At 43.7% G+C, this 19,834-nt stretch overlaps 2 protein-coding genes across 5 annotated transcripts; both read left to right on the plus strand.

Annotated features, from left to right (window-relative positions):
• Window positions 1-1,477: 1,477 nt before the first annotated feature.
• On the plus strand, window positions 1,478-7,763 carry atg4da (autophagy related 4D, cysteine peptidase a). Its single transcript, XM_085912940.1, has 11 exons — window positions 1,478-1,800; window positions 2,699-2,969; window positions 3,053-3,136; window positions 3,780-3,953; window positions 4,173-4,524; window positions 4,599-4,663; window positions 4,743-4,894; window positions 4,975-5,053; window positions 5,217-5,293; window positions 5,465-5,584; window positions 5,994-7,763. The coding sequence occupies exons 2-11, from the start codon at window positions 2,753-2,755 to the stop codon at window positions 6,171-6,173; spliced, it is 1,500 nt and encodes a 499-aa protein (XP_085769066.1). The 5' UTR covers window positions 1,478-1,800; window positions 2,699-2,752; the 3' UTR covers window positions 6,174-7,763.
• A 750-nt stretch (window positions 7,764-8,513) lies between these two features.
• smarca4b (SWI/SNF related BAF chromatin remodeling complex subunit ATPase 4b) lies at window positions 8,514-18,928 on the plus strand. Of its 4 annotated transcripts, none has more exons than XM_085911478.1 (33): window positions 8,514-8,729; window positions 8,859-8,991; window positions 9,066-9,569; window positions 9,661-9,759; window positions 9,840-10,098; window positions 10,164-10,290; window positions 10,377-10,550; window positions 10,670-10,843; window positions 10,908-11,087; window positions 11,163-11,210; window positions 11,283-11,413; window positions 11,658-11,715; window positions 11,816-11,925; window positions 12,084-12,231; window positions 12,305-12,468; window positions 12,531-12,597; window positions 12,873-12,983; window positions 13,193-13,435; window positions 13,539-13,652; window positions 13,731-13,838; window positions 13,958-14,044; window positions 14,256-14,302; window positions 14,380-14,546; window positions 14,673-14,836; window positions 15,321-15,581; window positions 15,687-15,764; window positions 16,177-16,395; window positions 16,479-16,744; window positions 17,174-17,282; window positions 17,366-17,467; window positions 17,541-17,673; window positions 17,751-17,890; window positions 18,132-18,928. In XM_085911478.1, the coding sequence occupies exons 1-33, from the start codon at window positions 8,514-8,516 to the stop codon at window positions 18,165-18,167; spliced, it is 4,977 nt and encodes a 1,658-aa protein (XP_085767604.1). In that variant the 3' UTR covers window positions 18,168-18,928. The 4 variants fall into 4 exon arrangements, with proteins under 4 accessions (XP_085767604.1, XP_085767606.1, XP_085767605.1 ...); XM_085911480.1 differs by having other exon boundaries at window positions 11,169-11,210; window positions 11,658-11,721; window positions 11,819-11,925; XM_085911479.1 differs by having other exon boundaries at window positions 11,169-11,210.
• Window positions 18,929-19,834: the final 906 nt, after the last annotated feature.

Consider the following 19,834-nt stretch of genomic DNA (forward strand, 5'->3'; position numbering starts at 1 on the left):
AAGTCATAACAGTAGTTAGCCAGTGTACATTATCCAAACTGTGCACATGACAGTCGGACGACATGAGCTCACTAAATGCCAATTTCATATGAAAAGGTGAAAACACTTGAATAGATCAGACATTCAAATGTTCAACTTTTGTTTGATCTTCCAAACGACTAGTCTTTGTCAATAGAGGAAAGTTATGTACATCCGAAAACCAAAGTCACGTGAAGGTTACACATCACCGGGCCATTATACAGAAGATCTTGTCTTTTATAAGGCATGAATTGATTTTGATCGGATGATTAATTTTGTGATCAACATATACTGCAGTTCTATTGTTACTCCCACTGGTTTAAAAAAAAAAATCTGGTTAAAAATGCAGTACAGTGTGGACTTTATGCAGTTTGTTATTTAACGGTACTGTACTGACCCCTAGTGGATCCAACTTGTCACTGAAATGTGCAATAACTGCAACCCAAACAAAACGAAGGACCTTAATGTGGTGTAGGACAGACGTTGGTAGCTGCAACCTGGTTTACTTAATATGCATTTACATATTTTAGCAGTGTTGTAAAAAAAAAAAAAAAAGATCACATCTTTGTTTCTTAAGTTTTCTGTATTTGTGTGTTCAATTTTTCTTGGCAGTAATGGGCAAACGATTCTATTAAATTTGCTGTACAGGTCAGGATGGGATTCTGTTATGTATTGACATCATTTGATGCCCTCCTTAGGTTCATGAACTAATTGTAATGTTTTACTGCTATTGTTACCATTTTCAGGCCTTTTACAACACAGTAGTGTTTACACTAGTGTTACACATTTGAGACTGCTGAGTTATTTGAATGCACTTTATTTGGGAGGAAGGGGGGCATTTGTATGTGTGTTAATCTGAGGTAAAAAATTACATTTTTTAGTTTAATGATTTACTGAAAACATTCCACTTATATCTGTTCACTGATCATGTAATTATTTGTACCTTGACTTTATTTTTGTTTGTGATAGACACCTGAAGTGCAGTCAGTGGAATAAAATGTGGAGAGTTGTTCCCGAATTTGTCATTTTGTTGTTCTTATCATCGACTCTAAAAATAATAATAAGTTTTTCATTTCCATTTGTCCTTGCTGTGAGAAGATTTCATATAATTTATTCACTTATTTACAGTAAAACAGTGGTAAAACAAACACATTTAATATGGAAACTCATACAATAGTGATTCTCAAAGTAGAGTCCCATGCAAATATCATGGAATGAAATATTCTAAATGCGCATATTACATTGACTTTTTATTTTTAAAATGTTGTCTAATTTGTGAAGTTGAGTATTATTTAACTTTTAGATGTTTTTTTATTTAGATACAAATTTGCTGCCACAACTGTTCCGCGTTTATCCCACTTCACTTGACTCTCATGGACCAATAGGAACCGAGTATGACATTCCACCAATCACCTTACACATAGACCTGTGTCAACCAATTGCATTGCGTCCAGGGGAGCCATCAGGAAGTTCTCTCAGTGAAGAAAATCTTCTCCTCCCATCGACACTTTTTTGCACTACTGGCTGTAAAGTCAGTTGTGTTTACAGTCGACATATTCGAATCGTCATCGAAATTATGTGTAATTTTCTTTTGGGGGAAGGGTTACGGTGAGTCGGGCTTGACCCCGAGCTCGCTTCCGTCGCCGGCTTGAAATCATGCTAATATCAGCTAGCTTTTTCAAGCTAATAATGCAACGAAATAAACAGCGCTGAAAGAGTCAATAAGCAAGAAAGGGAATCACCAAAATGAGCCTACGTATTACTGATCGAGCAGTCTAACAGGTATGTACATCTAAGTAGAGATAAATTCCAAGGACCTAGCAATGCAGTGTGTAACAATGTGTTTGTTTATTGTCATGTTCAATGTGTAAATATTTAAATAGGAGTCACCTGATATCGTAATTGCCTGGCTGGATTATTTCTGTTCAAATGTCGTTGTTAAATTGTTATATCCATGTTTATTGTCGAAAATTGCGTATTTGCAGATTAGCGGGAAACAGTTGCGTCTGCAGTCAAATGACAGTCTCGTGGTTCCTTCAAATAGTCGCTCTCTATTTCATGTTCCTTGTTGAGGAATTTACAGCGACTTTACTGTGCGCCCTCATTGTTGTGCAATATTATCGTAGACAGATGACGTGAGTGTGCATTGAAACTGTCGACGCTGCACCCATTCATACTTTTTCCTGGAAGTGATCATAATAGCGCAGACAACAATAATAATCTGACATAAGTGAGTAATAAAACCCCGCGTCTCAATTGCTCTATTGTATCTGCTCAGAGCTATAAAGTCATTTGTTATTCATTCATAAGTCACTAACAGTATAGTTTACTGGCGCAAAAGTCTCTTAATATATACTTATAAATTCCAGTTGGGCTCTTCAAAAACCTCTTCATTATTATCAATGAGCTTCGCTGAGAATGAATTTGTCACTTTTTATTTAAAAAGTTGTAACCACAACCTCGCTGGCTGAACAGTATTGGACCATGCAAATTAGTTTATTTACAGTGACACCCTTGAATGTTCAATATTCTTTCTTATGTATCTCCCATAGTTTTCCCTAACGACGTTACAATGTCTCTTCAAACAATGAAAAGCCTCTAGGCTTATAGTTTTGGATCTTCCAGAGAGTCAAACGTTAACGCTCCCTCTCATTTTCTTCATCTTCTGTCCCATCCTTAGTTGTTGTGTGTTGCAATGAGGCGCTCCAGAGTCCAGCTCTGACCGCTACGGGCCATGAACTCCGTTTCCCCCAACGCAGTGCAGTACACCGGCGGCGTGATGCTCAATGAGTTAACGGAGAGCCGAAGGCCGCAGGTTCCGGCTCAGCAGGGCGGCTTTGGACTCCGACCTCCGCAGAGTCCGGATCCAAGCAAAGAAGCAAGTGGAGAGCCCGAGGAGATAGATAAACTCAAAGCCAAATTAATGTCAGCATGGAACAACGTCAAATATGGTTTGTGGAAAAAGACAATTTATGTCCTTATGAGACATCCTTGATGAAGAATAATGTTAAATTTGCTAATTGTTTGCGTTTAGGTTGGACTGTGAAATCAAAGACCTCCTTCAATAAGATCTCACCGGTCACTGTCCTTGGACACGCCTATCTGCTCAACAGTGAAGGTAACCTGCGTCAATCATCCATCCATCCATTTTCCACACGGCTTAGCCTGTTTCGGGCCGCAGGGTAACACGTGGAATGTCCAAACCATACAGCGATACATTCAAGTTAGCTATCCCATCTGACTTTGAGCCCGAGGCGTGACTTGTCACCAGCCAATCGCATGGCACATAAAGACAAACAATCTTTCACACAAACGGACAATTTAGAGTCGTCTGGATTTAACGGAAAGCCTCCAAGCATACAGCACATGACTCAACTTGGGTGTAAATAAAATGTAATTGTGATTCTGTGATTCGCAGAAAATGTTTGAAGGAATTCCCAATTACATAAGCCAATGTTTCATTTTGATTCAAGGTCTCGAAATGATTCATTGATTATCAGGAGTAACAATCTATTCATTTGGTAGATTAGCTGTTGTTGAATTAATTTATTGCTGTATCAGATTGAATAAGTAATATATAAAAGGAGAATAGACATATTCTTCACCAAAATGTTCTTTCACTTCAAAAGTAACATGACTGACAAGTCTGAACGTCTCATCCGACCAAAAATGGGAAAACTGGCTTCTTCTTTCTTGATAAACATGGCCTCACCACAAACACTCTCACCACATTGTTCCCTCTTCACACCTGTGTGTTTCAGACCAGGTGGAGCGTTTCCGCCTGGCTTTTGTGTCCCGGCTGTGGCTGACCTACAGACGGGAGTTCCCTCAGTTGGAAGGCTCCAGCTGGACCACCGACTGCGGCTGGGGCTGCATGCTGCGCAGCGGCCAGATGCTGCTGGCTCAGGGCCTGCTGGTCCATCTCATGCCCCAAGGTTTGGCTCTCCATCTATTTGCCTCACCGGCCACCACATTAGATACACTTACTCCATATCATGAGAGCTCATTTGAAAGCTCACTCAGCGTTCTTATTTTTTTAAAGGCAGAATATTGGATTTTATTAGATGTCCTGGTGTACCAAATGTTTTGACATTTGCTCAAAGTGAAAAATGAAAGACTACTATTTGTAGACAAGCGCTATTTGTGTTGCCTAGATTGGACTTGGCCAGATGCTCAGCAGTTAACAGACGTGGACTTTGAAGTGTTGCGAATAAACTCGCCGGTGCGCGTCGCCGGGGTGCCCATCCCGTCTTTCGGCTCCCCGCGAGGGTCCGGCACCCCTGAGAAGATGCCGCAAAGGGATCCGACACCCAAGAGTAGTCAGAAGAAAAAATTCGAATCCCAAAGAGATCGACAAGCCGAGCCCGTCCATCAGAAACTACTCACCTGGTTCGGGGATCAACCGCCGACACCTTTTGGGGTGCACCAGCTGGTGGCAATAGGGAGGAGTTCGGGAAAGAAGGCCGGGGACTGGTACGGCCCGTCCATTGTGGCACACATACTGCGGTAAGGCTCAGATGCTCCATGAAACTGTTTAGAAATTTGGATTCCAATATTTATTTTCTTTTTTTTTTTTTTAGGAAAGCTGTGGCTAATACAACTGTTCTTCACAACCTGGCTGTGTATGTGGCTCAGGATTGTACAGGTGACACTTTTGCCCCTTCAATCTCATGTGGTCATGTGATGCACATCCTTTCCCTTATCAAGTTTGTGTTTGGTTGTAGTGTACAAAGAGGACGTAGTGCGTCTGTGTGAGCCGCCACTCGGCCACAGTCCCCCAGAATCGGACAACCAAGCCTGGAAGTCAGTCATCATCCTGGTACCTGTCCGCCTGGGCGGGGAGGCCCTCAACCCGTCTTACATTGAATGTGTCAAGGTGGCGTTCTTTATGTTAACCTCTTAAGGTGGGAAGTCTTTCAAGAGTTTTACATTCAAACTAATTTTTTTTTTTTCCAGAACATCCTCAAGCTGGAATGTTGTATTGGAATCATTGGCGGCAAACCAAAGCACTCTCTCTACTTTGTTGGTTTCCAAGGTAAGACACTGCTTCTTCCTGTTGTCCTGTTTACAAAATAGATTTATGGGTGGCATTGTCATCAATATACTCCAGAACCATTTAAAAAAAAAAAAAAAGATTTTCTCGAGACGTCACCTCTATGGGACGGCGATGACGTGTTTCCTCTCTCGCCATTTGCCAGATGAGCAGCTGCTATATTTGGACCCTCACTACTGCCAACCAGTGGTGGACGTCACTCAAGTCAACTTTCCACTTGAGGTCAGTTTGGCAGCGTCACACTGCTTTCAAGCTGTCTGGATTTGGATTTCCTCTCTTCTGATCTCATCCGACTGCAACCAATGTGACTTTCACACTTGTTCAAAAGTGTGACCGATAAAGATAACATGTTTAATCATGGACTGTGGTTGATCTTCCCATTTCTTTATCTAGTCCTTCCACTGTAGTTCTCCCAAAAAGATGCCCTTCACTCGAATGGATCCCAGCTGCACCATTGGCTTTTATGCCAGGAACAAGAAAGACTTTGAGTCTTTATGTTCTGCTGTCAGTTTGGTAAGTTTGATAGCTTCTACAGACCTGATATGTACCCTTTGGTCCAAACTGGTACAGCTACCATTTATTCGCCTGTCAGATAGAATTTGCCGAAATGGAAGCTTCTAGAGCAACATTTATTTTCAACAGAAAGCGCCTTGAGCGGTGCATCTTGTCTGAAGGTTGCAAATTTGCAGATGCTGGCTTATACACAGAAGAACGCTCAACTGGTTTCAGTGAAGCGCTCTGACCCGATCTTTTTATTTCCCGAGGGAAGAAAATGTGTGTTTTACTTTATTTACGCAAATATACCCGAGGCCGCTATTTGAGTAAATACTTTAGCTATTTTCCAACTGCGCACGTAACCTTTGTCTCCAAACGACCACCAAATTTGTGATGACACTCGACGGATGTTTTGTTTTCCCGACAGGCCCTGTCATCGTCAACAGAGAGGTACCCCATCTTCACTTTCGTGGAGGGTCAGAGTCACGACTATGGTCTAGAGGCGCACAGCAGTAACCACACTGGCCCCGTGCCACACATCCTGCCCCCTGGCAAGGCAGCTCGAGTTAACAACAGACAAAACAGTGACGAGTTTGTCTTCCTGTGAGACCATCTGTCTCTTTTACTGGGGCGACCTGACCCGGAAAAACAAACACGGACGGGGGTTTATAAGCTAACATTGATCCATTTGCCGTTCATGACCGGCACGCCTGGACAAGAAGTCATCGAAAAAGAACAGGCTGACAAGTCTCATAGTCTCAATGTCACATATGGTCAGGAGCAAGCTCTGCTGTTATCTCTTTGTGTGTTGCTGTGTGTGTGTGTGTGTGTGTGTGTGTGTGTGTGTGTGTGTGTGTGTGTGTGTGTGTGTGTGTGTGTGTGTGTGTGTGTGTGTGTGTGTGTGTGTGTGTGTGTGTGTGTGTGTGTGTGTGTGTGTGTGTGTGTGTGTGTGTGTGTGTGTGTGTGTGTGTGTGTGTGTGTGTCTCCTTTGGATTTCTTTGACTATTTATCGAGTGTACGAATGTGCGAGTGTGCATGTTTAGTTTGGACTTTTTGGCCTGGTATAAAAGTAATAATGTATCAACACACTGAAGGTAAGACGTCTGTCTCAAAGCGCTGTACGTTGGTCCGTGTTTGTCTTGTACTCGTTAATCACAATAGCGCACTCGCGATCGCATTACGTATCTGCCGCTCTTTTATTTCACGCAAGGGTTTCACTCGATGACGGTGCTGATGGTAGAACACCTGATTTCATTTCACATTCTGGGTTCGTTTCCTCAGTGGTTGTTCTCGTGGCACTTATCACAGGGACTGATCATGGTCTAGTTTTTGCCCGAATGTAAAGTTTATTACTACTGGAGGGTTGCACTACTACTGGGTTTATTTTCCTCATTAAACTAAACACACTGAAATCACGTCGTATCTCTTTCTACTGGTTCACACTGGTGGCCTTTAAAAAAAAAAAAAAGTTTTGTTTAACAAGAGTTTATGACATTAAAAGACAATAAGATGATGTCTGACAAAGCACCCCAAACAGAAGATAGTGTATTAAAGTTGTATTTTAGACATAAAAAGAGATTTGCTGTCTTGTTATAGATATATTTAGGTTTGTTATTTGTATTATAGATGCAATTTATTGATTGCTTGGTTTGATCAATTTTATATCTTGCGTCTGATGTACTTTACTGACTTTATTCAATGGCCACATCACTCACCGCTGTCCCATAAGAAAAATGCCCTCATAAAGAAAAAAAAATAATGCACATTTTGATTTATGCAGTTAAATAACATTGCCACAATATTAGAAACGGCCCACGGTTTAATGCAATGCAGTTTTTTTAGCGTTATTTTGAACTCTTAAATCTTGTTAAATAGTGTGTTCATGTGGTTGTGATGCATTTTGATTGCTACATCACAAAATGTGGTTAAGAATTTAAACAGCTTCCATATTACGGGGTGTTTATCTGTTTTGAAAAGTCATTCTGTAATAACAGTATGATTTTATTAACAGACTGGTCATGTGACATTTGCGTAGGCACTGTGGCGTCAATTATAATCGACAACAGGGCAAAATGGCAGCCTCTGATGGATTAAAAAAACATTTCTGTTGCGTTTATATTCCACAAACATTAGTGGGGCCAAACGCCACCTATTAATTTTTTTTTTTACCTGTGCGGTATTCATTGTACGTGTTGTCGGAGCGATGCTTCGACTGTCCACGCATGCGCATTTGTTGCATCTGGGACGAGACATTCGGTCATAGGAGAGGAGCTGCGGCGGCGGTACCCGAGCAGGAGGAGGAGGCGAGTGGATGTGGGGTCGTTCTGAGGAGGAGGGGGGGGCGGGTGCTCGAGCCACGTCGGTGAAATAAAATCCTCATCGCTCGACTGCAAACACGGTGAGTGGATTCGTTTGCTGCGTGTCGCGTTGATGCGTCAAAATGTCATCCTCCCAAAATTCCACGCCAAAATCCATCACGGGTTGCCAGATGTGTCAGTGCAGGTGGATGAGTCGGACTTGCATAGTCCGCCATTGCCTCCTTTTTTTTTTTTTTTTTTTTTTTTTTTTGTTTAATACCCATCGCAGCCTTACAGGCTGTGTGGAAATGATCCAAGTCTAACTGTGGGTGTTAATGCGCACCGGGGATGATTTGGTGCAGCAACTTATTAAAGCGTTTGAACGGAATGTACGGTGGCCCTGTCATTGCAGCATCATATCTTTTTGCACATCCTGGCCCTTTCAGATTTGATTGGTCCAATTCAATTAAGACCAGCGCGTCATTATTTCAGGATTTACATGATGTGCTGTCTGATTATTCTTTTGCAAAATTCAGTCTGTGCCTTGGCTCAGTAAAGATCAGGTAGCTCTATTTAGATGGTTTTTTTTCCAAGGTTTGCATTCATAGTGTAGCTTTCCTTCCAGATCCCCACTTCAGGAGACCACCGCAATGTCCACCCCGGATGCCTCCATGGGAGGTAATCCCCGCCCGGGTCCGTCCCCCGGTCCAGGTCCCTCTCCCGGGGCGATGCTGGGCCCAAGCCCGGGACCTTCTCCAGGTTCTGCTCACAGCATGATGGGACCAAGTCCCGGTCCTCCTTCTTCTGGACTCTCCCAGCCGGGACCGTCTGGCTACAGCCAGGACAGCATGCACCCCCTGCACAAAGTAAGGACAGTTAAACTATATATTTTAGATATATTTATATATTTTATATAGACAAGCTCCCTGATGGAGGTAACATTAACAACAGTGCTGGATTGTAACATTTTTTTTTTTCCCCAATTGTCTTTTCAGCCCATGGAGAGCATGCATGACAAGAGCGTGAGCGAGGAGAGTCGTTTCAATCAAATGAAAGGACTGACAGTGAGGCCGGGCGGGCACACTGGTATGGGTCCTCCACCCAGTCCCCTGGACCAACACTCACAAGGTTGGCAAATAAAATATTCCATTCTTAAATCATGAATTCCTGTTTTCACGACACAAGTCCCCGGTGTCTTCCAGGTTATCACTCTCCATTAGGTGGTTCAGATCATTCAAGTCCAGTCCCTTCCAACGGTCCTCCATCTGGACCTCTACTTCCATCCTCCTCCTCATCTTCCTCTTCAATTGGCCCCGGCTCGGCCCCTACGCCTTTAGAAGGCCCCGGTGGCGATCAGCACTCACTGGGCCCCGCCAACCGACCCGGATCACTTGGCGGTCCAGGGCCAGGACCAAGCCCCGGACCGAGCCTCGGCGCCACTGTTCCCACCCTCGTGTCAGGCCTCGAATCCGGTGGCCTGTCTGGACCCGGTGGCCCCACTCCTTTCAACCAGAGCCAGCTGCACCAACTCAGAGCTCAGATCATGGCCTATAAGATGCTGGCCCGAGGTCAGCCTCTGCCGGACCACCTCCAGATGGCCGTCCAAGGGAAAAGGCCTATGCCTGGCATGCAGCAGCCCATGACGAGCTTAACTCCAGGAGCTGGGCCACCGGGACCAATGAGTTCAGGCTACGGTCGTGCTCACGGTGAGCACCGCGTTTTGGCTTTATTAACCGCTCCCGGTATTTCCTGCTTCTACTGATTTTTTATTACAATACAAAATAAATTCCCTCCTAGGATTGATGGGACCCAATATGCCTCCACCAGGTCCATCAGGCCCAGCAGTAGGAATGCAAGGACAAAATCACAATGGACCTCCCAAGTCCTGGCCTGAAGGTCTGTGGCTTCAATTGGGTTACATTTTGGTTATGTGTACAAAATCAGCGCCCTCTTCTTGATTTCCTCACGTACTCCAGGCCCATTGGTGAATGCAGCAGCACCGTCCAACGCTCCCCAGAAGCTGATCCCGCCTCAGCCCACGGGACGACCCTCCCCCGCCCCTCCCTCGGTGCCCCCCGCGGCTTCCCCCGTCATGCCTCCGCAGACGCAGTCTCCAGGGCAGCCGGCGCAGCCTCCTCCCATGATGCCTTACCACAGCAAGCAGAGCCGCATCACCCCCATCCAGAAGCCCTGCGGCCTGGACCCCGTGGAGATCCTGCAGGAAAGGGAGTACAGGTACCAGAAACGAATTCCGAAACGGGTTAACGAGCAAAACGAGATAACTCAATTGCTCGCTGCAGGTTGCAGGCTCGCATCACGCATCGCATCGCCGAGCTGGAGAACCTGCCGGGCTCTCTAGCCGGAGATTTACGTACCAAAGCAACTATAGAACTCAAAGCGCTCCGACTGCTTAACTTTCAGAGACAGGTGAGCGCCGCGGCAGGCAAAACCAAAACATCGTTTTGGGTCGTTGGAAGATTTGACGTGTTTTTACGGTTCTTGGCTGGGTCAAGCTGCGACAGGAGGTGGTGGTGTGCATGCGCCGTGACACGGCTCTGGAAACGGCGCTGGATGCCAAGGCCTACAAACGCAGCAAACGCCAAAGCTTGAGGGAGGCTCGCATCACAGAGAAACTGGAGAAACAGCAGAAGATCGAACAAGAGCGCAAGCGCAGGCAGAAGCATCAGGTGGGGCACCGTGTAACCATTAGCTGGCCAAATCATTAGGAACACCTTCAAATAATATTAGGAGGATTATGAATTATTCAAAGAATAGACTTTTTGTATCACTCACCATATCATTGCAGGAGTATCTCAACAGTATCCTTCAACATGCCAAAGACTTCAAAGAGTATCATCGGTCCATCACGGGCAAAACCCAAAAGCTGACCAAAGCTGTGGCTACCTATCACGCCAACACCGAGAGGGAGCAGAAGAAAGAGAACGAGCGCATTGAGAAAGAGCGAATGAGGAGACTCATGGTAACATGCGACCGACGCTCGCTTCTTCCAGCGCACTCCCCTTTACACGATTCTACCCACTCAGGCCGAAGACGAGGAGGGCTACCGTAAACTGATCGACCAAAAGAAAGATAAGCGTCTGGCCTACCTTCTGCAGCAAACCGACGAATACGTCGCCAACCTCACCGAGCTGGTCCGCGCGCACAAGGCTGCGCAGGCCCTCAAGGAGAAGAAGAAGAAGAAGAAAAAGAAGAAGAAGAAGAAGGTATGGCGCTGATGATGTAAGATGGGCCAAATGTTTAAAAGAGTTCAAAAATTGCAAATTACTTATCTTGTTTAGTTGGAGAGTCCAGAAGGACAAACTCCAGCTTTGGGGCCTGATGGAGAGGTGAGCCACTATGTTCTTTGGATTTTTTTTTTTTTTTGTGTGTCAGTCCTGATCTCTCCTCCTCCTCCGCAGCCTCTGGATGAGACAAGTCAGATGAGTGACCTCCCCGTGAAAGTCATCCACGTGGACAGTGGCAATATCTTGACCGGGGTGGATGCTCCGAAGGCGGGGCAACTGGAAACGTGGCTGGAGATGAACCCTGGGTGAGAAGATTTTTTTTTTTTTTTAAGTCATGTAAGTTTTTAAATCGTGTGTAATGGTTCTGTCTGTTTGAAATGCAGGTAAATAGACATTATATCTATAAATATGTTTAGGATTTCAAATATTCATGTTTGGGGGGAAACAATGCAAAAGAGTAATATTTTGAGAAATAAATACAAAGAGTTTTATTTTCAAATATATGACCAATAAAAACACTGGCAAATGGAAGGTCCTGGACTTTTTTAGGTATGAAGTGGCCCCACGCTCTGATAGTGAAGACAGTGAAGATGAAGAGGAGGAAGAAGTGGGTGTTTGTTTATTTACTGTCCCTGCCACAGTTCAATTTTTATTTTATTTAGTCACAATTTTTAAAATGTTATATTACTGTACCTGCTGTGTGGCAGGAGGATGAAGAGGAGCATCAGCCTTCAACTGCACTGACAGAAGAAAAAAAGAAGATCAGGGACCCTGACAGTGAGGACGTGTCAGAAGTGGACGTACGGCATATTATCGAGTGAGTAGAAATTATTCTGATTGTTCCCATGCGATTCAACTCCCGTGTCTTTATTAACTCATTCATTCCCATTGACGACTATAGACGTCAAAGATTCATCTGGGCTGCCAGTGAATGAGCATTAACAACAACAATAACAATAAGCATTTACTCTGTAGGAACGCCAAACAGGATGTGGATGACGAGTACAGTGGAGCGGCCTTTGCCCGGGGACTTCAGTCTTACTACGCCGTGGCTCATGCCGTCACCGAGAAGGTGGAAAAGCAGTCCACCTTATTGATAAACGGACAACTCAAACAATATCAGGTAAATAAACATGTCGCGTGACGTGGAAGTGTGGGATTGAAATCAAATTTGTGTTTCCCATCCTGATTGTCAGGTCAAAGGTTTGGAGTGGCTGGTGTCGCTGTATAACAATAACCTGAACGGCATCCTGGCTGATGAAATGGGCCTGGGCAAAACCATCCAGACCATCGCGCTCATCACGTACCTCATGGAGCACAAGCGGCTCAACGGACCCTACCTCATCATCGTGCCCCTCTCGTGAGCTAACAAATCTTCAATTGATTACAACGTAATGTTTCAACATTCTGTCTGACCACCAGGACTCTTTCAAACTGGGTTTATGAATTTGACAAGTGGGGCCCCACTGTTGTTAAAGTTTCCTATAAGGTAAGCTTTTGTGTGTTTCTGTTAGCCCTTCATCTGGCACTCTTCGTCATGTTTTCAAAACTTTTTACACAAAGTAGCACTTCAAATAGTAGAACATTGAAATACAGAAGAGCAGTAGTGTTCATCAAAAACGAAAAAGACATTGTAACGTTGAATACACTGGTAGAGCTAGAGGGGGGGCCACAGGGGCATTGACCTCCCCAAAAATATGCTTGGACCACCCAGGCACGAGGCCAGATAAGTGACACCTTTTCTGTACAATGTCCTTCTTTTAGGGTTCTCCAGCTGCTAGAAGAGCTTTTGTCCCTCAGTTACGCAGCGGCAAGTTTAATGTCCTCCTCACCACCTACGAGTATATCATCAAGGACAAGCAAGTGCTAGCTAAGGTAGGCTTTGCGAGCTCCGAAACATCAAATTGTTTAGCAAATCATGTGACCTAGCTAAAAGTTTTGTTGCTCTTCTCAGCACAGCATGCGAACCCAGCCGAGCTGTCCGAGAAGATCCTCCTATTTTATTTTTTAATCCATCACGGATTTGCTTAAATCACCAGGGACTCTTTTTTTTCAGTTCCCCTCCTTTTCTCAACCTCCCGCAGATCCGTTGGAAGTACATGATTGTGGACGAGGGCCATCGCATGAAGAACCACCACTGCAAGCTGACCCAGGTGCTGAACACGCACTACCTGGCGCCGAGACGGGTCCTGCTGACCGGCACGCCGCTGCAGAACAAGCTCCCTGAATTATGGGCGCTACTCAACTTTCTCCTGCCCACCATCTTCAAGAGTTGCAACACTTTCGAGCAGTGGTTCAATGCACCTTTTGCGATGACCGGAGAGAAGGTGAAACTCGTTTTTTTTTCCTTCTACTCAACTACCGTGTAAAAATGTCAGGTTTAAAAATATAAAAATAATCTACACTTTCTACATTCATCCTTCCCTGCAGGTGGATCTCAATGAAGAGGAGACCATCTTGATCATCCGTCGTCTTCACAAAGTGCTCCGCCCCTTTTTGCTGCGCAGGTTGAAGAAGGAAGTGGAGGCCCAGCTTCCAGAGAAGGCATGACTAAGCTATTTTTGCTATCTACCAGACCCGTGTAAGGACTTGAGGTTTTGAATCTTGTGCACATCCCTGTAGGTGGAGTACGTGATCAAGTGTGACATGTCGTCTCTCCAGCGAGTGCTCTACAGACACATGCAGGCGAAGGGCGTTCTGCTGACCGATGGTTCTGAGAAAGACAAGAAGGTAGAGTTGATATAGATAGAGTTTGTTTCCAAACTGTCAACACTATCAACTATTAATTTAAGGGAGAATGTATTTATAAATCTTAATGTTGTTGTTGTTTTTTTTATTTGTCTTATCAGGGCAAAGGCGGCACCAAAACTTTGATGAACACCATCATGCAGCTGAGGAAGATCTGTAACCATCCATACATGTTCCAGCAAATTGAGGTATTTTGGATTTGTTTACCAATGATACATTACAAAAGAGTGTTAGGATGGATTTTTAAAAGTCACAGAAAAATACAAGTTATTATCAGAATGTTGTTGAGAAGCATATTTCAAGACAAAAAAAATAATGTTGCCAATTTAATCACCGTTTTATGAGTTTTCACGACTTATTTCCGTGTCACGTTGTGAGTAACTTTGACTTTTTATGTAGGAATCATTCTCCGAACATTTAGGTTTCTCTGGTGGAATAGTCCAGGGGTAAGTTCTCATGACGGCTCCCATACAAACGTCATGCATTCAATATTATGTAATCTCAGCGTCTTTTGTTTTTTCAGTCTCGACTTGTATCGAGCTTCGGGAAAATTTGAAGTGTTGGATCGGATCCTCCCCAAATTGCGAGTCACACACCATAAAGTGCTGCTCTTCTGTCAGATGACCTCACTCATGACCATCATGGAGGACTACTTTGCCTACCGCAGCTTCAAATATCTGCGTCTGGATGGTAAACAAAAAAAACTAAAAAATCTCTCTAATGACTTTTGTGGGATACTGGTTTAGACTTTCATAATACTTTCCATGGGAATTAATCAGAACGAATGGAAAATTAACTGTCGTGTCGTCCTGACAGGCACCACAAAGGCCGAAGACAGAGGAATGTTACTGAAGACCTTTAACGATATAGAGTCGGAATATTTCATCTTCCTCCTGAGCACTCGAGCAGGAGGCCTAGGACTCAACCTGCAGTCTGCCGACACCGTCATCATCTTTGACTCGGACTGGAACCCGCATCAGGTTCCACATTATTCTCTCCTCTTTTTGTATTTTTTTCTCTCTTTTTTCCAATTTGTTTGCAGTTACAATAAACAAAAAAATCATTCAAACACAAGCTAATTCTTATCAATAGTTATTTTGGGACAAAATTTGGACTACATTTGACAGGAAATAAAACAACCCAGTTTTTGATATCTATTTTTTGGACTAAATCCGGACGTATTTGAATGACTCAAACAAGCACAATTTTTAACACAATTTCCGAACTAAACAAAGTTCAAGACGGCCGGACTAGATTTAGTCTAAAATCCAACGTCCTGAAAATGTCTGATGCTGAAGGAGAAACGTCTGTAACTGATATACAAGTGTAAAAACAAGTTAACCACTGCTCTAAAAGTAACTTGGACAAGTAAAAACATATCTGGTTAATATGGAATGAGTCTGTGTTTCCAAATAAGAATGTAATATTCACGTGGGGTTTGAATAAAAACTCTTTTTTTTGCAGGACCTGCAAGCCCAAGACCGAGCTCACCGCATAGGCCAACAAAACGAGGTGCGCGTGCTGCGCCTGTGCACAGTCAACAGCGTGGAGGAGAAAATTTTAGCCGCCGCCAAGTACAAACTCAACGTAGACCAAAAGGTGATCCAGGCCGGAATGTTCGACCAGAAGTCGTCCAGCCACGAGCGCAGGGCCTTCCTGCAGGCCATCCTGGAGCACGAAGAGCAAGACGAGGTCTGGGGACAAGAAGTGTGTCTACGGATTAATGTGTGTGCGTGCACCAGCAACACAGCAGTTTTATGGGGGCGGGGTTTCTAGAAAAGTGTTTCCTTGCTTATGCTCTGCTCGCAAATGTGCGTTTGCTGCATTCAGGAGGAGGACGAGGTCCCTGATGACGAGACGGTCAATCAGATGATCGCCAGGAGCGAGGAAGAGTTTGATCAGTTCATGGTTAGTGGTAGAACAAACACCAGCAAAAAAAAGAAAAAAAACACGACACAAGATAACAGTCCATTAGCGATATAATAATTATTATTATTTATATTCTCTGCAATATTTTAGATTGGCAAAATGTTTTTCAACAACGTCTGTTGGGCAAATAATATCTGCATGGCAACAAACATGTCAAAGCTGAAATCTGATTTGACCAAAAAAAAAAAAAAAAATCAGGAAGTGAAATGAGGACAATAAATGATTGCCATTTTATGTAGGTTGTAAATGTGTATCCGTGCTTCTGATGATATTAACCACAAATGTTTGCCCACTACTGCATTAGATGTGAGCACTTCAAGAGAAACGTGAGTCATGGTGCAACAGAATACATGGAGGTCATGAAATAGTTTGGGGTCTTGTTCTCTGGCAGCGGATGGACTTGGACCGCCGGCGCGAAGACGCCCGCAACCCACGTCGCAAACCTCGTCTAATGGAGGAGGACGAGCTGCCGACCTGGATCATGAAGGACGACGCCGAGGTGGAGCGGCTCACCTGCGAGGAGGAGGAGGAGAAAATGTTCGGACGAGGGTCTCGCCAGCGGAAGGAGGTGGACTACAGCGACTCGCTCACCGAGAAGCAGTGGCTCAAGGTAATTGGAGGAAAAGGGGCGGGGAAAAAGAAGGGAAGACAGCGAGGCGAAGGGTCGACTGACTCTCGGTTTTCCCTCCCGAGCAGGCCATCGAGGAGGGCACCTTGGAGGAGGTGGAGGAGGAGGTGCGGCACAAGAAGACCACTCGGAAGAGGAAGCGGGATCGAGACCTGGACCTCCCCGTGCCCTCGTGCTCCTCGGGGGGGAGAGGACGTGGGGACAAAGACGAAGATGCAAAGAGGCAGCGAAAAAGGGGGAGACCACCTGTTGAGAAGATATCCCCCAATCCTCCTTCCCTCACCAAGAAGATGAAGAAGATCATTGATGCCGTTATCAGATACAAAGAAGGGTAGGAAGGTTTACTGATTTAGTTCCAAACGCAGTCAGAAATGAAAAATGTAATAATTGGATGCTACATTATTAATATTTTGACTACTAGTTGTTAAAACAGTTTTAAATTAAAAATCACTAATTGTAAATGTATACATTTATAATAAGAATAATAAAATATTCTTATTATATAGATTTTTATTTATATGCTGTTTTTTAATTGGTTTATTTGACATGAGTTATTGTATTTTTTGTATTGTAGAAACGTGCCATTTGTACAGGGGTGTGTAGACTTTCAATATCCGCTTGTTCCTCATAGTATGACGCAATTCACTAAATACTAAATACTGTTCGACAGCCCCAAATCAATATGAATCTAAATCTGTTCATCAACATCCATGAGTCTGACCTTTCATAAGTTTCACCTTGGTGATGTCACCTCCTGTAGTACGAGTGGACGTCAGCTCAGCGAGGTCTTCATCCAGCTGCCATCTCGCAAAGAGCTGCCTGAATACTACGAGTTGATCCGCAAGCCGGTGGACTTCAGGAAGATCAAAGTAACGTCACATTGCAGCTTTCACTTTTTCTCAAAGTTCCCATATTTATAAAAAAAAACAAAAAAACGGTGACATCCTTCTAGGAGAGGATTCGAGGTCACCGCTATCGCAGTCTCGGCGACCTGGAGAGAGACGTCATGCTGCTTTTCCAGAATGCTCAAACCTTCAACCTGGAGGGATCCCTGGTGAGGACCATTTGCGAGACCTCCTCTTTAAAAACGATGTTGACGATGTTTCCCTGCCATGTGATGCGAGCAGATATACGAGGACTCCATCGTGCTCCAGTCGGTCTTCACCAGTCTGAGACAGAAGATCGAGAAAGAGGAGGAGAGCGAAGGAGACGACAGCGAGGAAGAGGAGGACGACCAGGATGATGAATCCGAATCAGAATGTAAGTACAGTGCTCTGTTTTTTCCTTCTCCTGTATTCCTTCATCTCTATGCCTCTCATTTAAACCTGTATGTTCAGCCCGTTCAGTCAAGGTGAAGATCCGACTGGGCAAGAAGGAGCGAGGCGGCGATCGTGGAAAGGGACGCAGCAGACGATCGGGACGCACTCGAGCCAAACCTGTGGTTAGTGATGATGACTCGGATGAAGAACAAGAAGAGGTAATCCATCGTTTGTGTCTATGTGGATATCAGTCCACAAATGGTGCTGCAACACACGTAGACTGTATATTCTTCCAGCTTTTATCCTCATCTTAAAATGTCTAACATTACTGTCGTGCTAACAAGTTGAGAAAGAAGCTGAGCCTCCAATTCTGTATATCAAATGTGTTCAATCTAAAATGAATTCCAGGAAAGACTTCAAATTCAGACTGAAATTTCTGCCTGTGTGTGTGTTCGGCAGGAACATTCGCTCAGTGCCACTGACGAAGAATCCTAAATGGCACCGTGATGTAAGAATGTAAACGAGAGGTGTGGTAGGAAAGGGATATTCTGTCTGCTCTCGCCGTTTCCGTACATCGGTACATAAAGCCTCCATTCAATATTTAAGATTTTTAAACTGAAAGTTTAAAAGAATGCAAATTCACATGTTCAGTCAATGACTTGGTTATGTGTGTGTTGCTTTATCTGCAATAGCCTACATTTATTAGTTCAGTGATAAGAGTAGTTATTGTTGGTGGGACTCAAAACTCAAGTCTTTGTAATTCATAATATGCACTTAATTGCATTTTCATTAGATACAAAAACAGTATTTGACCAAATGGGAAGCATTTCACAGATTGGGAACCTTGATCTGAGTCTTGCTCGTCGCGCTAAAGCAGTTGACGCTAACGGTAGTTCCCACGGTCGCTACAACATGTTTTGGGTTTCGGCACAAAGTGCTTTGCGACATTTTTCTTTTGCACAATTTGCACAAAGCCATACTCTTATCCACACTTCCATTGGGCACTTTTTTCAAATTAAACTTACTTGAATGTGGAATGGAAAATTACAATTAAGTGTGAGTGTATTTTCTTACTGTGATGAATTCATTTAAATCAACATATAATTCCGGCCTAAGTATGTTATAATATGAGCGGCCTTCAACTTGATTTTGTCCTATGAGTACTTTATTTGAAGTAATTATAAAATGGTTATTTACACATAATATAACCGAAATAAACTGTTTACAATAAGAGTGAGGAGTCAAACTCTTTCACCTTGCCCCCTAACTTGCCAAATAATGAGACTAGACATATTGCAAAACTACAGTTTTTACTTTCACACAGTCTGCTGACTTGTTCAAAATAGTGTGCACTCATTTTGTATTGTAAAATATTTGCATTTTTGAGTTTCTTTTTTTTTTTCTTTTGCAAAAAAATATTTCACTTTTAGAGCAACCCTTTCCAAAAAACATCTTAGATGTTAGTCGCAGAAGACAACAAGGGAAACACAAACCAACATGCCACAAAATGTTAAAAAAAAAATGTCCAGAGTCTTAAATGGAACAATCTCATGTCTATTTAATATATGCACATGCAATTAGTGCTGTAAAGGGTTAATATTGGCTAAAGTTACAAAAACGATCCCATCCCACCTATGGAGTTCAGAGAACTACTAAATCCAGTTGAAAAATAATCCTGAATGTACGCAGAAAATATTTTCAAACTGCCAAAAATCAACCGCCTTATTCAACACGTGGTCACGACCGAGTCAAATAGTCAGACGTTCCAAAAACAGCGCGTGTGTTTGGGTTGGACATTGAGAGGTGAGCGACAACATGACTGAACGTTTGCGAAGGTGTCGGCGCTTCACGTTTGTTTGTGTACGTTTGCATCATAACAGCCCGGATGCTGCTGCTAGCATGTCTCGTAGCACTTCAAACTTGATAGAGCACTCTGAAGTCTCGATCCAGCCAATACGTATGTACTGTATCTTTAATTGCTTCCTAATGGTTTCTGGATGTGGTGACTTTAGATTGCCAAAAGTCTTCGACATACTTTTTGCTGTTATTTTATTTTATATTTTCTTTCAAGACAAAGAACCAGAGGGACTTTGGGTCCTCTCTGCTTGTGAAGGCCTCATGGCCGGACGGTGTTGGATATTCTATATATGTATGATTTGTTT

This window comes from Syngnathus leptorhynchus, chromosome 5 (assembly GCF_054491065.1).
Source record: "Syngnathus leptorhynchus isolate UIUO chromosome 5, UIUO_Slep, whole genome shotgun sequence".
Taxonomy (NCBI): Eukaryota; Metazoa; Chordata; class Actinopteri; order Syngnathiformes; family Syngnathidae; genus Syngnathus; species Syngnathus leptorhynchus.

Excerpts from the sequence above, each read along its gene's own strand:
- atg4da (XM_085912940.1), top strand. The coding sequence starts at position 2,753 with ATGAACTCCGTTTCCCCCAACGCAGTGCAGTACACCGGCGGCGTGATG. Across the intron at positions 5,054-5,216 it reads CTACTTTGTTGGTTTCCAAG|ATGAGCAGCTGCTATATTTG; the intron begins GTAAGACACTGC and ends GCCATTTGCCAG. Across the intron at positions 5,294-5,464 it reads AAGTCAACTTTCCACTTGAG|TCCTTCCACTGTAGTTCTCC; the intron begins GTCAGTTTGGCA and ends TTCTTTATCTAG.
- smarca4b (XM_085911478.1), top strand. The coding sequence starts at position 8,514 with ATGTCCACCCCGGATGCCTCCATGGGAGGTAATCCCCGCCCGGGTCCG. Across the intron at positions 8,992-9,065 it reads CCTGGACCAACACTCACAAG|GTTATCACTCTCCATTAGGT; the intron begins GTTGGCAAATAA and ends GGTGTCTTCCAG. Across the intron at positions 13,839-13,957 it reads GTTCTGAGAAAGACAAGAAG|GGCAAAGGCGGCACCAAAAC; the intron begins GTAGAGTTGATA and ends TTGTCTTATCAG.